The 15,618-nt window shown below is 41.8% G+C and overlaps 1 protein-coding gene across 1 annotated transcript in view; it reads right to left on the reverse strand.

The window, feature by feature from the left end:
- Positions 1-575: 575 nt before the first annotated feature.
- The window catches only part of cdc42bpb (CDC42 binding protein kinase beta (DMPK-like)), a 198,971-nt gene continuing 183,928 nt past the window's right edge, over positions 576-15,618 (reverse strand). Inside the window, exons 28-37 of the mRNA XM_055641186.1 lie at positions 14,284-14,500; positions 14,138-14,200; positions 12,989-13,585; positions 8,788-8,885; positions 8,605-8,689; positions 6,599-6,719; positions 5,186-5,303; positions 3,293-3,404; positions 1,826-1,887; positions 576-1,703 (exon numbers count right to left, since the gene is read on the reverse strand). Coding sequence (XP_055497161.1) covers positions 1,575-1,703; positions 1,826-1,887; positions 3,293-3,404; positions 5,186-5,303; positions 6,599-6,719; positions 8,605-8,689; positions 8,788-8,885; positions 12,989-13,585; positions 14,138-14,200; positions 14,284-14,500 — 1,602 coding nt within the window. The 3' untranslated portion in view covers positions 576-1,574. The remainder of the gene's footprint in view (positions 1,704-1,825; positions 1,888-3,292; positions 3,405-5,185; positions 5,304-6,598; positions 6,720-8,604; positions 8,690-8,787; positions 8,886-12,988; positions 13,586-14,137; positions 14,201-14,283; positions 14,501-15,618) is intronic.

Below are 15,618 nucleotides of genomic sequence, written 5' to 3' on the forward strand. Positions count from 1 at the left end.
GCCGAGTGGAGTCATGTGGCAGACACGTTCATACTTGGTTGGAAGAGATATCAGGAAATTGTGTTGTTAAAGAATTGCGTGTGAAGACTGAGTGTGTAGGTGTGGAGTGTGGATACCAAACAGGCCACCCTTAGTCACATCTTACCCCTCAGCTACCATCCCTGCCCCCTCACCCTCCCCTCCCGTTACTTGTCCACAGGCCAGTCAGCAGTTTGGTACCTTCCATTTATGCTTTATTGACAGTTCAATTTTCAGTACTTTTCACCAAAGCACAATTCCATAATTACAAAGAGGTGATTTTAAGACTATCCACTTTCACAAATGATCAATAGAAACTGAAACGGTTGCACCAGTAGCGTTAGGCTCCACAGTGAGCCCTTTGAAGTAAATGAAGATGAGTTGCTTGATGGGGCACGTCACAATTACCATCCGCTCGGTCCGGGAGCTGGATGACTACAACATGAAATCTCTTTACAGTGATCTTGAAAAGGGAACTCATACGGCATCTGTATGAACAGTAATTTGTCAAATACAGCACAGAAGGCACACAGGTGTGATAAAACAGATAAACTAGCTGTAGTATACAAGCCTTTAATGCAATTTGGACAAAATTCTATGAATAATGTTTATCATACACTGAACATGAGATATATACACTGACATACACACACTAGCTCCATTCACCAGGAGCATATCATCTGGGTGCATATCAAAATGTACAAGGCTGCCATGAGTATCTGTTTTTACAATAACATAACATACAACACTTTTTTGTAGGAATGTATATTCATGCAATGACGTGTTTTTTTTTTTTAAAAAGGATCAAATTAATGTGGCTTCCTTATATCCCGAGACCACTGGTTCTCGAAACATCTATGCTACCTCAATCAGCAAGAGAACAATCACACTTTAAAAAAAAAGTCTTTTACAATAAGTATTTTAAAGATGCAGCAGGTCCATGATTGGCGTTCCCAGTATTAATGTTTCTCCATTGGGTCCATCAAGATTTATAGACAGATGTGGTCATTCACTAAAATGCTAGCACAAAGCACATCTACTTCAGAGATTAAAAACAGTAATACAAAAGGCAACTAAAATTCTTATTCACAGTATTATTTACTGGTGTCATGTATACCCTGAAGAAAACATTTTTTCTTTAATATTTATAAACTAAGATGCACAAACAAGGACAGTTTTATTTCACCTTTTACCAACTATTAGAAATTTAGAAGGAAAGTTTGGTGTAAAAGAATGTACAAGCCTCGAACTCCCAAATGTATTTGGCTGTTGAAGGTTCCAATTTATAAACACAGCACACAACCATAATCACCAAAGAATATGAATGATACCTAGTCATATATCAGGCTGGCAAAGTAAGCTGGAATTGTTCATAGACGAGCTTGAATACATAATTTAATGTGCAATCAGCAAGAATTAAAAGAAGAAATTATTCTTCATTCTTGGCACTTTCTTGTAGCAATTAAAAAAAAATCCATTTGTCTAGATTGAGTAAAAATGGAAATTCCTATTGGTTTGTGGCTGTAAGCATTGCAAAGTGTTACTGAGATTGATCATCATGCGTCACAGGTGGAGTGGTCCAGCCCATCAAGTGTAATCTGGTTTCTGTGAGGAGAGTTTGGGCTCGGTGGACTACTTGGGTTGGAGCTGTTCGAAGGTGTTGAATGCCTGGTGGAATCAGAGTCCTGAAGGGAAAAAGCAAGTGTGCACATCAGTTTATGCTTGGGGAACATATCATTGAACAAGGACAAGTACTTCATTATCATGCAAGTGAACCGAGCCTGAACAACCACACGTCAATACTTACCTCTCGCTCAAAATCTTGGTCAGGATCAGAAATATTATGGGATGTCATTACAGCCTCCCCACCTAAGTACAGGAAATAAGTACCTCAAATGAAAGTGCCTTGACATGTTTAACGAGTAGCACAGTTATTTATAAATGGCATATAAAGGTTAGAACAAGTAATCTAAGTGGTGGGGAATAATGCCCGATAAATGGAACTACTTGATCTATGAAATAATTCTTAGATATTTGCTGAAGTGATATCCTGAGCTGGCTCAAAATTATATCATCTGGTCTATTTAGAGTTCAAAAAATGATTACTAATTGAAAAAGATGTGGGTTGTGAACAAAACATAAAAGATTAGATGTTTAAGAAGGAACTGCAGATGTTGGAAAATTGAAGGTAGATGATTTTCCAGCATCTGCTGTTCCTTCTTAAACACTTTGTCCATCAGTCTGAAGAAGGGTTTCGGCCTGAAACGTTGCCTATTTCCTTCGCTCCATAGATGCTGCTGCACCCGCGGAGTTTCTCCAGCACTTTTGTCTACCAATGGTAAAAGATTAGATTGTGTCTGCCACTCTTTCTTACAACAGTGTAGGAAGGAACTGCAGATGCTGGTTTAAACCGAAGATAGACACTAAAGGCAGGAGTAACTCAGCGGGACAGGCAGCATCTGTGGATAGAATAGATTCCCTCAGCATTTTGTGTCTATCTTTCTTACAACAGATGACACGAAATGCTGACTGCATAGATACTCTTTGCATAGATACTGCCTATACCACTGAGTTTTTCCAGCATTTGCCAAATTCAGATGAGCCCGCCTGCATCTATTGTGCTGGAGTGGGATGTTCTGGAAAATCGCAATTTCCATCAGCTCCAATTCAAACCTTGTTACTTGGAGTTATGCAGCTGAGAGTTGTGAACACTAACATTGGTGTCGCTGGTAGGGAACGGCTCACGGCTCTTACCACATTGTTTTGCCTAAAACTAGTGATGAGGAAATCGACACCTAGAATGTTTCTTCATTTGAATGAATAATCTTTCCCCAGGATAATTCCTTTCTCACACAAATGCAAGCCCAGGAGATGGAGCTGAGTTACAGACTTTTTTTAGTTTAGTTTAGAGTTACAGCGTGGAAACAGGCCCTTCGGCCCACCTAGTCCGCACCAACCAGCACACTAACACTATCCTACACACTAGGGACAATTTACAATTTTACAATTTTACCAAGCCAATTAACCTACAACATGCAAAGGAAACCACACAGGTCACGTGGGGAACGTACAAACTCTGTAGTCAGAATTGAAACAAAGTGTTTCATTAAATTGTGTTAGCAAAATTGGATTACCATTATCATCAGTTCATACTTATAACAAACATTTCTGTCCTTGTGAGATGATCCAGAATACACAATGGTTTACAAATGTCCTTGTTTCTCAATGACGAGGTTACGACTTGTTAATGAACAGGATAACGGGATGCGGTTACCTGAGGCTGTGCGTGTGATGTGCGACTTGCTCCGCTGCTGCCTGGAGAGGTTGGAATGGGAAGATCGCTTTTCTTTCACCTGCTCGTCCTGTGATGCTGGTGTGACGACACTCTGCAGCAACAGGTAGGAAATTACACTCAGTTCCATCTTCTTCAGTGAGAAGTGCTCAACACCTGATTAAACATTGTGCCGCACCAGCGTTTTAATTCCCGGCTATAGCCAGCTGCAAGATGGGATAGAATTCCCACCCAAAGGAAGGAGGACGGGAAGTGGAAGGGAGCTGAGTGGAGTCATGTGGCAGACACGTTCATACTTGGTTGGAAGAGATATCAGGATATGATGTTGAGAATGAATGGGGAGGAAACACATTCTACGTTAAGTCAAAAGGAAACAGACTACCTAATTATCTCAGGGAAACGTGGAATAAAATGCTATTCTTCAATTCCTGGAAACAATTAAAACATGGTTTTAGAGAATATTAATAAAGTTTCATACAAGTGCAGTAAAATTCCAGCTTGCGTTGTACTTGTTTTGGAGTGTTAATATTTGAATGGAATGGCAATCGCTTGCTTCATGTTTTAACTTCTGTCTGTTCAAATGCAGATTTGTCTCTGTATTAAACAGTAGAATGCTGCTTCACAATTGCAAATTAACTTATGAAATATTACATTTGACCCATCAGAACCTTCACTGGATCTATTCGTATATTTTACTTTTTATACAAATACATAATTGACATTTTTGCTCCAGCCACCTATTGGGAAATGTTCACATCTACTCACGTATAAACGGAAAAATTATTTGGTGGAAAGACTTGAATCCTTTTCAGGATGTCTCTAAATGGTTTAGTTTAATTTAAAGATACAGCACGGAAACATGCCCTTCAGACCACCGAGTTTGCACCGACCAGAGGTCTCCGCACAGTAACACTGCCCGACACACACTAAGGACAATTTTACATTTTACACCAAGCCAATTAACCTACAAACATTTGGAGTGTACGTATTTGGAGTGTGAGAGGAAATCAAAGATCTCAGAGAAAACCCACGCAGGTCACGGGGAGAATGTACAAACTCCATACAGAAAAGCACCCGAAGTTAGGCTGGATCCTGGATGGCTGGCGCTGTAAGGTAGTTGCTCTATCGCTGCACCACCGTGGTGCAGTCAATAAAATCCTTCAGGGGAGTTAACACAGTTGCAATGCAGAAATTGCACCAGAATCCCATTAAGTGTAATATTCTAACACCTAGATAACCAAATGATTCTGGTTGATTTAAACATCAGTCAGGATACCCACTGCTCTTCTTCATAACCCTCCCATTTGATTGTTTATGTCTTTCTAAGGGAGCAGGTAAAGTCCTGATTGAACATTTCATCTGTGAGAAAGCACCCCAAACAGCTCTCAGTGCATTCCTACAATGCTAAACTATTTATGAGCTCAGATCTCCAGCAAGCTTTGAAACTGCAACCTTGTGCTTCAGAAGCAACAGTGCCAACCAACTGTGCTGCTGCCACTGTGAAGTCCAGGAATCAACACATTATGTTAGGCTTAAGGTGCGGAGATGCTCCCTAATTATAAACAATGACGGCATGCCAAGCTTGAAAGAAAGAAACGTAGACGAAAATCAAGTGAACTCAGATATAATGTAGAATAAGAGAGTTTAAAATGTGCAATATTGTATGGTAAATTTTAAATAGTTTGTATGATAAAGCTTACTGAACATTTCACCTTCAAATACAGTTTTAAATGTATGTGTGTGCATATTTTAATAATTTGCACTGATGCAATACTTATTAATATTCCCCATGCTAGATTCAAGGACTAAGCAAGTGGTGAATACACATTTCAGTTGGGACAAATATTGCTGTTGACAATTGATTCTTATATTTACCAGTGGAAGATCCATAAGTACTTGCATGCCATCTCCGGGCCCCATGTGAGCCACGTGATTGAAGTTTGTTGGATTTGATATCAGCTTCGACCGCATCTCAGGATCTCTCAGCATCTCACTGTCATGAAAATATGGAAAATACATGCAATTCAATCCTGAAATAGTTTAGAGATACAGCGCGGAAACAGGCCCTTCGGCCCACCGAGTCCACGCCGACCAGCGATCCCAACACACTAACACGATCTGCACACCAGGGAGAATTTACAATGTTACAAACCTGTACGTCTTTGGAATCTGGGAGGAAACCGGAGCACCCATAGAAAACCCACGCAGTCACAGGGAGAACGTACAAACTCCATACAGACAGTACCCGTAGTCAGGATTAAACCCGGGTCTCTGGCTCTGTGAGGCAGCAACTCTTCCACTGCGCCACCGTGCTGCATGAATAGTTCAACAAGTTTGAAATGCCGTAGATTGTAAAGCGGCTGGAGGGCAATAGGAGGATGCTAGGAGACTGCAAGGTGACTTGGATAGGCTGGGTGAGTGGGCAAATGTTTGGCAGATGCAGTATAATGTGGATAAGTGTGAGGTTATGCATTTTGGTGGCAAAAACAGGAAAGCAGACTATTATCTAAATGGTGGCCGACTAGGAAAAGGGGAGATGCAGCGAGACCTGGGTGTCATGGTACACCAGTCATTGTACACCAGTCATTGAAAGTAGGCATGCAGGTGCAGCAGGCAGTAAAGAAAGCAAATGGTATGTTAGCTTTCATAGCAAAAAGATTTGAGTATAGGAGCAGGGAGGTTCTACTGCAGTTGTACAGGGTCTTGGTGAGACCACACCTGGAGTATTGCATACAGTTTTGGTCTCCAAATCTGAGGAGGGACATTATTGCCATAGAGGGAGTGCAGAGAAGGTTCACCAGACTGATTCCTGGGATGTCAGGACTGTCTTATGAAGAAAGACTGGATAGACTTGGTTTATACTCTCTAGAATTTAGGAGATTGAGGTGGGATCTTATAGAAACTTACAAAATTCTTAAGGGGTTGGACAGGCTAGATGCAGCAAGATTGCTCCCGATGTTGGGGAAGTCCAGGACAAGGGGTCACAGCTTAAGGATAAAGGGGAAATCCTTTAAAACCGAGATGAGAAGAACTTTTTTCACACAGAGAGTGGTGAATCTCTGGAACTCTCTGCCACAGAGGGTAGTCGAGGCCAGTTCATTGGCTATATTTAAGAGGGAGTTAGATGTGGCCCTTGTGGCTAAGGGGATCAGGGGGTATGGAGAGAAGGCAGGTACGGGATACTGAGTTGGATGATCAGCCATGATCATATTGAATGGCGAATGGTGCAGGCTCGAAGGGCCGAATGGCCTACTCCTGCACCTAATTTCTATGTTTCTAATAACCTACCGACGTTGTTGTAAACGTTCCTCTTCTGGTATCCTGAAAGCAAATCTCTTCTTGCTGCGTGTTCTGACCATCTGCTTTCTGCTGTTGTCCGATGTGTCAGGCACACTCAAGCTGACTCTATCTGTGAACGATGCCCAGCACAAAATATTGTCACACAATCAACACACCAGGCCTCCGTGATAAGTGTTTAATGACACAAGATGCTCAAAGGCTCAAGTCAATTCATCAGTAGTTCAGTTTATTATTGTCACGTGTACCAAGGTCCAGTGAAAAGCTTTTTCGTTGTGTGCTGCCTATACAGCGATAAGATTCAGTGAGAGAATGGAGCAGCTGGGCTTGAACACTCTGGAATTTAGAAGGATGAGAGGGGATCTTATTGAAACATATAAGATTATTAAGAGTTTGGACCCGCAAGGGGCAGGAAACATGTTCCCGATGTTGGGGGAGTCCAGAACCAGGGGCCACACAGTTTAAGAATAAGGGGTAAGCCATTTAGAACGGAGACGAGGAAACACTTTTTCTCACAGAGAGTGGTAAGTCTGTGGAATTCTCTGCCTCAGAGGATGGTGGAGGCCGGTTCTCTGGATGCTTTCAAGAGAGAGCGAGATAGGGCTCTTAACGATAGCGGAGTCAAGGGATATGGGGAGAAGGCAGGAATGGGGTACTGATTGGGGATGATCAGCCATGATCACAGATTGGTGGTGCTGGGTCGAAGGGCCGAATGGCCTACTCCTGCACCTATTGTCTATTGTACATGATTATCATTAAAATTATAATGATACAAGATTACAATCAAGCCATCTACAGTGTACAGATAGAGGATAATGGGATCGAGGTAAAATACGCACCATATTAGTCCCACTGTATTGGTGTTCTTGCATGACTATAGTCTAATGTTAGCTTTCATTGCAAAAGGATTTGAGTATAGGAGCAGAGAGGTTCTACTGCAGTTGTACAGGGTCTTGGTGAGACCACACCTGGAGTATTGCGTACAGTTTTGGTCTCCAAATCTGAGGAAGGACATTATTGCCATAGAGGGAGTGCAGAGACGGTTCACCAGACTGATTCCTGGGATGTCAGGACTGTCTTATGAAGAAAGACTGGATAGACTTGGTTTATACTCTCTAGAATTTAGAAGATTGAGAGGGGATCTTATAGAAACTTACAAAATTCTTAAGGGGTTGGACAGGCTAGATGCAGGAAGATTGTTCCCGATGTTAGGGAAGTCCAGGACAAGGGGTCACAGCTTAAGGATAAAGGGGAAATCCTTTAAAACCGAGATGAGAAGAACTTTTTTCACGCAGAGAGTGGTGAATCTCTGGAACTCTCTGCCACAGAGGGTAGTTGAGGCCAGTTCATTGGCTATATTTAAGAGGGAGTTAGACGTGGCCCTTGTGGCTAAGGGGATCAGGGGGTATGGAGAGAAGGCAGGTACGGGATACTGAGTTGGATGATCAGCCATGATCATATTGAATGGCGGTGCAGGCTCGAAGGGCCGAATGGCCTACTCCTGCACCTAATTTCTATGTTTCTATGTTTCTAAAAGTTTGTTTTTAGGAGCTGCGTATCCCTGGCAGTTCTTGTTGCGTATCCCTGAGTAAGAAACCTCTCTCAGAACAAGGATAGCTGGGTGGCCTTAAACGTTCCTTCCACTGTGGACTTTCTCAATTTAGACTTGCAAAGTGCTCTGTGACGTTGCGATTGTTAGTGATTCGCAAATAACCATACCCGGAATAAACATGACATATCTGTCCCCTTTCAAATGCTTTTTCTCCCAATTGCTTCTACCTCTTGAAAGTGAAGTCAGTTAACAAGCTCAAGAGGGTAGGTCATAAAATTGCTTCAGGACAACTACACTGCAAGATTTTAAAGATACCCACTTTCAGGACAAAATGGCAAGTATTCAAAGTTCCAAAAGGTTGGCTTGAAATAAAAGATCCAATTCCCCAACACACATGGACAAGCATTCATTCCAACAGGGCTAGACAAAAATGAATGAAACAAACCTGAAAAGTTATTCTTGAAATATATTAACCGTGGAGGTTCAGAGTTGAGCTGATTTAGTGTACCTTCAGCATTCAATGGTCGAATCTAGTTATAAAAATAAAATAAATATTATGAATGAAATCAGTGCGCTGTCATTACAAGAACAGATCTTTGCATCTAGACAGTGTGACCGTCTACAATACCTTTCTAAGAGGAATTGTTTGGACCCATTCCATGGTATTCACATCAAAGACATCAACACCATATTCACTGTAGATGGATAGATATGACGTAGCATGACCTGGTATAGATGCAAAAAGTAAATTATTAGTCAAGCTGAGCAAAGGATATCTTTCCAATGAAATGTGTCCAAAATTGGCTTAACCCATGCGCGGGGTAGAGATATAACAGGTGCAGTTACATCCACTGCAAATGGAACTTTTTCTCTGGTTTAACCGATATCACAGTAGAGAGGGCCTCAGTTTAACGACTTATGTAAAAGATGAGAGCCCACACAGGATTGCTATATTGTCAAGCTGGAAAGGGTACAGAGAAGATTTATGAGGATGTTGCCAGGACTAAAGGTGGACACAGAGAGAATGTTAAAAATTCACAGATCTCACAAAGGATCTTTGACCTGAAACATTGGCTCTCTTCCCACAGATGTAGTCTGATCTGCTGAGTACTTTCAGTATTTTCTGTTATTATTATAGAGGATGCTTTCTATTAGGGGAGAATCTAGAACAAAGGGACACATCTAGATCGAAGGGGAGAATCTAGAACAAAGGGGAGACTATAGAATAAGGGGGAGGATCTAGAACAGAGGGAGAACCTAGAACAAAGGGGATAATCTAGAACAAAGGGATAATCTAGAACAAAGGGGATAATCTAGAACAAAGGGGATAATCTAGAACAAAGGGCTAATCTAGAACAAGGGGATAATCTAAAACAAGGATAATCTAGAACAAAGCGGTAGAATCTAGAAATGTGGGAGAATCTAGAACAACATGCATAACCTAGAACAAAGGGGTGGATCTAGAATGAAGGGGGAGAATCTAGAACGAAGGGGCAAATCTAGATTGAAGGGGCAAATCTAAAACGAAGGGGCAAATCTAGAATGATGGGGATAATCTAGAACTAAGGGGAAATCTAGAATGAAGGGGAGAATCTAGAACAAAGAGGCGAATCTAGAATGACGGGGAGAATCTGGAACAAAGGGGGATAATCTAGATCGAAGGGGAGAATCTAGAACAAAGGGGAGAATCCAGAGCAAGGAGAAGCTAGAACAGAGGGGAGAATCTAGAACAGAGGGGAGAATCTAGAGCAGAGGAGATTCTAGAACAAAGGGAGAGAATCTAGAACAACGGGGACAACAATTTAAGATAGAGATAATGTGATTATATTTTTCTGAGTACATGGTGTTTTGGCATTCCCTTCTGCTGCTGCAGATATATTAAAAGCAAGGAGGTGAAAGATTACCACAGGTAGATGAGAATGGTTACAGTCAAATAGATAACAGAATTCTACAGCACAGGGATGTACTGTAGGTCCATTGGCCCACAATGACCATGTCAAACATGATGCCAAGTTAAACTAATCTCCTCTGCCTGCATGTGATCCATATCCACCATTGCCTGCATATCCATGCAGTTCTGCAAAGGCCATTGTCATATCAGCCTCTATCACTACTCCAGCCTGGTCCAGGCACCTACCACTCTGTGTAAAGAAAATCCTGCCCTGCACAGCTCCTTTACACTTTCCCTTCTCACCTTAAAGCTATGCCTTCTAGTTTTTGACCTTTCCACTGTGGGGAAAAGGTTCTGACGGTTTTCAGTTGTGATGACATACCTCCTTGATCCATTGTACTCCTCCTGAAGAAGCTTTCTGCCCGCTGGTGGCACTTCTGGCATTTCGTCCTGAACCTCTATCTACCTCGTTGGTGACCCTCGGACTATTCTTGTCCGGACTTTACTGACTTTACATTGCACTCAACGTTATTCCGTTACCTTGTTTCTGTACACTGTATTATCACTTCAATTATTTTCAAGAGGACCTAAAGTGCTGCTCCAACAACTCCAAATATACAATCGAGCAATCTACTTGAGTAGTCTTTCAATCATCCCCTGGTCATTATCCCCCTCAATCACACTATAGTACGTGCTATGTACAAAAAGCACTGCAGCCACTAATCGACCACTCCAAAATGACCAGCTCCACAAAGCTCTGCAGCATCTACCAACAACATCAATGACTAGTACCATCTGCAAGTTTCACTCTGAGATGTACACCATCTGACACCATGTGTATGAAGGAACTGCTGGTTTAATCCGACAATAAGTAATTTCCATTTCTTCATTCTCAAGTTTAGTTTGTTGCCACGTGTACTGAGGAATAGTGACATTATGTTCTATGATATTTGGCTAACTCAATCAGTGGTGTTCTTACCAAGACACACTTTGAAGTGGGGGTAAATATTCTGTTCCCATCAGCTGAAGGATGATAGGCAATAATCAGAAAGTTTTCTTGCCATTTCTGAACTGATTCCATTAGACTTTAGACATACTAGAATGTTGCCTGGGTTTCAGCAACTAAGTTACAGAGAAAGGTTGAACAAGTTAGGGCTTTATTCTTTGGAGTGCAGAAGGTTAAGGGGGGACTTGATAGAGGTTTTTAAAATGATGAGAGGGATAGACAGAGTTGACGTGGATAAGCTTTTCCCACTGAGAGTAGGGAAGATTCAAACAAGGGGACATGACTTGAGAATTAAGGGACTGAAGTTTAGGGGTAACATGAGGGGGAACTTCTTTACTCAGAGAGTGTGTCTGTGTGGAATGAGCTTCCAGTGAAGGTGGTGGAGGCAGGTTCGTTTTTATCATTTAAAAATAAATTGGATAGTTATATGGATGGGAAGGGAATGGAGGGTTATGGTCTGAGCGTAGGTGTATGGGACTAGGGGAGATTATGTGTTCGGCACGGACTAGAAGTGTCGAGATGGCCTGTTTCCGTGCTGTAATTGTTATATGGTTTATATGGTTATATGGTTATACAGTGTGGAAACAGAGACCGCACCGACCACTGATCGCTCCGTACCATTGTACATTCCTACACACTAGGGACAATTTACCAATCTTACAGAGGCCAAATAACCCACAAACCTATACGTTTTTGGAGTGTAGGAGGAAACCGGAGCACACGGTCCCAGGGAACGTACAAACTTTGTACAGACAGCATCCGTAGTTAGGATCGAACAGGGTCCCTAGCGCTATAAAATAGCAACTCAATTGGGCACTATGCTGCCCACTTAAACTTCATGGAGTCAGAAATCAGCGTTGAAGGCCACTTGGGCTGCACTCTCTCACACTAACACCACTGTAAATCTCCACCTCAAAGAGCAGAACCAAAAACACCATCACCATTTATCTTTTTCTACTCCGATGTAAAACTTTGAAAAGATACTTGTGTGATGAAAGATCTTGGGCTGTTCTGAGGAGGTGGTATGAACTCTGTGTAAAGGTTTTCTGTTTAAAAGGTTAGTTAATTAATCAAACCTGAATTGGTTTTCAAGTATAATATATTCAGCTTGAATACTTGTTTAAGAAGGAACTGCAGATGCTGGAAAATCGAAGGTGCTGGAGAAACTCAGCGGGTGCGGCAGCATCTATGGAGCGAAGGAAACATGCAACGTTTCGGGCCGAAACGTCTGAAGAAGGGTTTTGGCCCAAAACGTTGCCTATTTCCTTCACTGCATAGATGCTGCCGCACCCGCTGAGTTTCTCCAACACTTTTGTCCAGCTTGTATACTTTTTGTTGTCGAATAAAATGTTATAAAAAGGCAAAGCATTAAACTTTAGACTTTACAGATACAGATTGGAAACAGGCCCTTTGGCCCACCGAGTCTGTGCCAACCAGCAATCACCCATACACTAGCACTATCCTGCACACTAGTGACAAATTAAAAAAAAAATTCAAAACCAATTAACCTACAAACCTATATGTCTTTGGAGTGTGGGAAGAAACCCGAGTTTCTGGTGCTGTAAGTACCACGACACATTGTGCCAGCCCTAAAAGTCTATGAATACATATCTAGTTTTTTTTAAGAAGAGGAATGTTAAAAGAAAAAATACAAAGTGTAGAATACACAAAATCTTCTCAAATCTCTGCTTCCATCATAGTAGTTCAATTGAATGGAGAATTACTAAATTTCTTAGACATGAATCAGTTTTGGAAAATTTGAGGTACTGCATTCAAATCCTTCCTATAAATAAAATGAACACTACAGTGAAAAAGAATCTGCCTAAACAGAAAATGCAAAAAAACCCCACATAATAGCAACCAATTTCTTAGACATGAAACAGTTTTTGAGCAAAAATATAAGCAATATGAGCAAAAATATAAGATACATACCACAAGCGATAGGAACTGCAGGCCACATTAATTCTTGCATGCGTGATCTTCTGCCTTGCAAGTCCACATATACACCAATGTGGCTAAAGCAGAGCAAGTATTCTTTATTGCTAATTTGCATAGCACACAGGGCATCGAAAGGTTGCTGTGAGAGAAACGCCAGCGATGTGTCCATTACATTTAAAAGGTTAATGGAAGGTCCATCGCCCTGGACGTTAAGCAGCGAAAATCCAGAGGGGTAGCCAACGCATAGCCTTTCTTCAAAGACTGTCATCCATTGCACGTTGCCTGGGGCCTGAAGCTCATGGAATCTCTTATAGTAAGGTTTAGTTCGGCTGGTTTCGTAGCACAAGATCTGCCGTTTCACTGCCACAAAGAGGCAACTCACAACACCGTGCCGCAAAGATCCAGTCACCATAGTCTGGCAGCCTTTTGTCTCAGCGAGTTTTATGTCAAAGGTGGTCTCAGGTCCATCAAAAGCAGCCCATGGATACAAATGGACATGTCGGTTTCGGCCACAAATGAGGACAATGAGATTTTCTTTGCGAATAAGCTCAATCTGGTGGACCTTTTTACAATCCGCTGCACGCACGATCACTGCAAGAAGAGAATATTGTTCTTATATAATGCACTCAAAATTTATAATAAAAATGCGTCGTTTATAACCATTTACTGATTCTTTAAAACCTTTTTACTTTCAGCAAAAGGTTCAGAGAAGTTATTTTCTATAATTTATTTAGATTAATTGAGTCTATTGTCACGTGTGCCGAGGTACAGTGAAAAGCTTTTTGTTGCGTGCTATCCAGTTAGCGGAAAGACAATACATGATTACAATCAAGCCATTTACAGTGTATAGATACATGAGAAGGGAATAACGTTTAGTGCAAGGTAAAGCCAGCAAAGCCGTAAAGTCGAAAGAAGTGTTAGTGTCGGAATAGAGATTTAAGAATGTGGAGTGATTGTACTCTGTGATTGTAGATCTGCTTCTGTGGCGAGCACGCAAATAGTCACCTGGGTTGGACGCCATCTTGGAAGCAATTTTAACCTGTTACAAAATACACTTTTGAAATTGGTAATACCGTTCGGTTATAATTACTGAATTACTGCCGAGAGTCTACAGTTAAATGAATAGATTATCTGGTAGCTTACTATCACGTGTCAGCTCTACTGCATAAAGGCCTTCATCCGTGCCGAGAGCTACACGCTCACGATCTAGGAGACAAAATGGAGTCAGATTGGGCAAAAAGGAACTGCAAAGAACACTATGAGAATAACGAATATACCAATTAACTTACCTATAACTGCAGCAGACAAAGTTGTTTTAATAAAAGGCAGTGTACTATCATATGCTTCTTGCGGCGTATAGACAACTCTGTTTCTAAGTTTGTTTTTTTGTAGAATATTTTGCAGGCCTTCCAGGATTCCAACCCATTTCCTCTTCTCACTTTCATTCTCTGTTAGAATAAGCAATGAAAAGGTCCTCGGTGGCGAGGAGAGGAGCAGAGTGGTCACCTGCGGAACAAATCAATGGAAGTTATATTCATCAATAAATCACATTTATATATATAATTTGGGGCGTGTAGCGGTAGAGCTGCTGCCTTATTGCACCAGAGATCCGGGTTTCATCCTGACTACGGGTGCTGTCTGTACGGAGTTTGCACGTTCCCCCCGTGATCTGCGTGGGTTTTCTCTGAGATCTACGGTTTCCTCCCACACTCCAAAGACGTACATGTTTGTAGGTTAATTGGCTTGGTATGAATGTAAAAAACGGTTCCAATTCTGTGTAGGATAGTGTTTAAGAAGGAACTGCAGATGCTGGAGAATCGAAGGTAATTTGTGGGGATCGCTGGTCAGTGTGGACTCTGTGGGCCGAAGGACCTGTTTCCGTGCTGTATCTCTAAACTATTCCACACAATCAACCTTCCTTCCTGTAAAGATCAACAGTGTTTGGGATGATTGTTTCCCAAGTACAATTGCTATTCATGTTATTTGCTTTCAAAGCATCAATCTTCATCTCCCACAGTTTGATGAAGTATAGGATTGTGCCACTGAACTGCAAAGCAATCACTAATTTGAGTAGGAACACTTAGGGCAACACAGTGGCGCTGCTGGTAGAGCTGCTGCCTCACAGCGCCAGTCAATCAGGTGCCATCCTGACCTCACCCACAGTGTGGATTTTGCACATTTTCTTGTGATCTTATGGGTTTCATAGAACATAGAAAAATAGGTGCAGGAGTAGGACATGCGGCCCTTCGAGCCAGCACCAGTATGATCATGGCTGATCATCTAAAATCAGTACCCTCCACAATAACTTGCCAGTGGAGAGAAAGTGAGTTGGGAAGAAGGTCTCAAGGGGCGAGCCAGATCCGGAGAGTGGGCTGTGAAAGCAGGAATTGATAGAGGATGAAGTTAGAGAATTGATCATATTTGGAGGGCCAGGGCAGGGAAAAGGGGAAGGAAGTATGGAGAATGATCACACAGATGAGGGCCCAGGAGAGATGAGAATCAGTAGGGAAAACCAACGGGGTTGAGGTGTTTTGGGGATGTTGCCAAGAAGAAGATCCTATTGAAGCTCGACAAAGAGAACTTTGTTCGTTAGATTTGGGATATGTCCTGTTACTCATTCATTG

The sequence above is a fragment of the Leucoraja erinacea genome, chromosome 9 (genome assembly GCF_028641065.1).
Source record: "Leucoraja erinacea ecotype New England chromosome 9, Leri_hhj_1, whole genome shotgun sequence".
Taxonomy (NCBI): Eukaryota; Metazoa; Chordata; class Chondrichthyes; order Rajiformes; family Rajidae; genus Leucoraja; species Leucoraja erinaceus.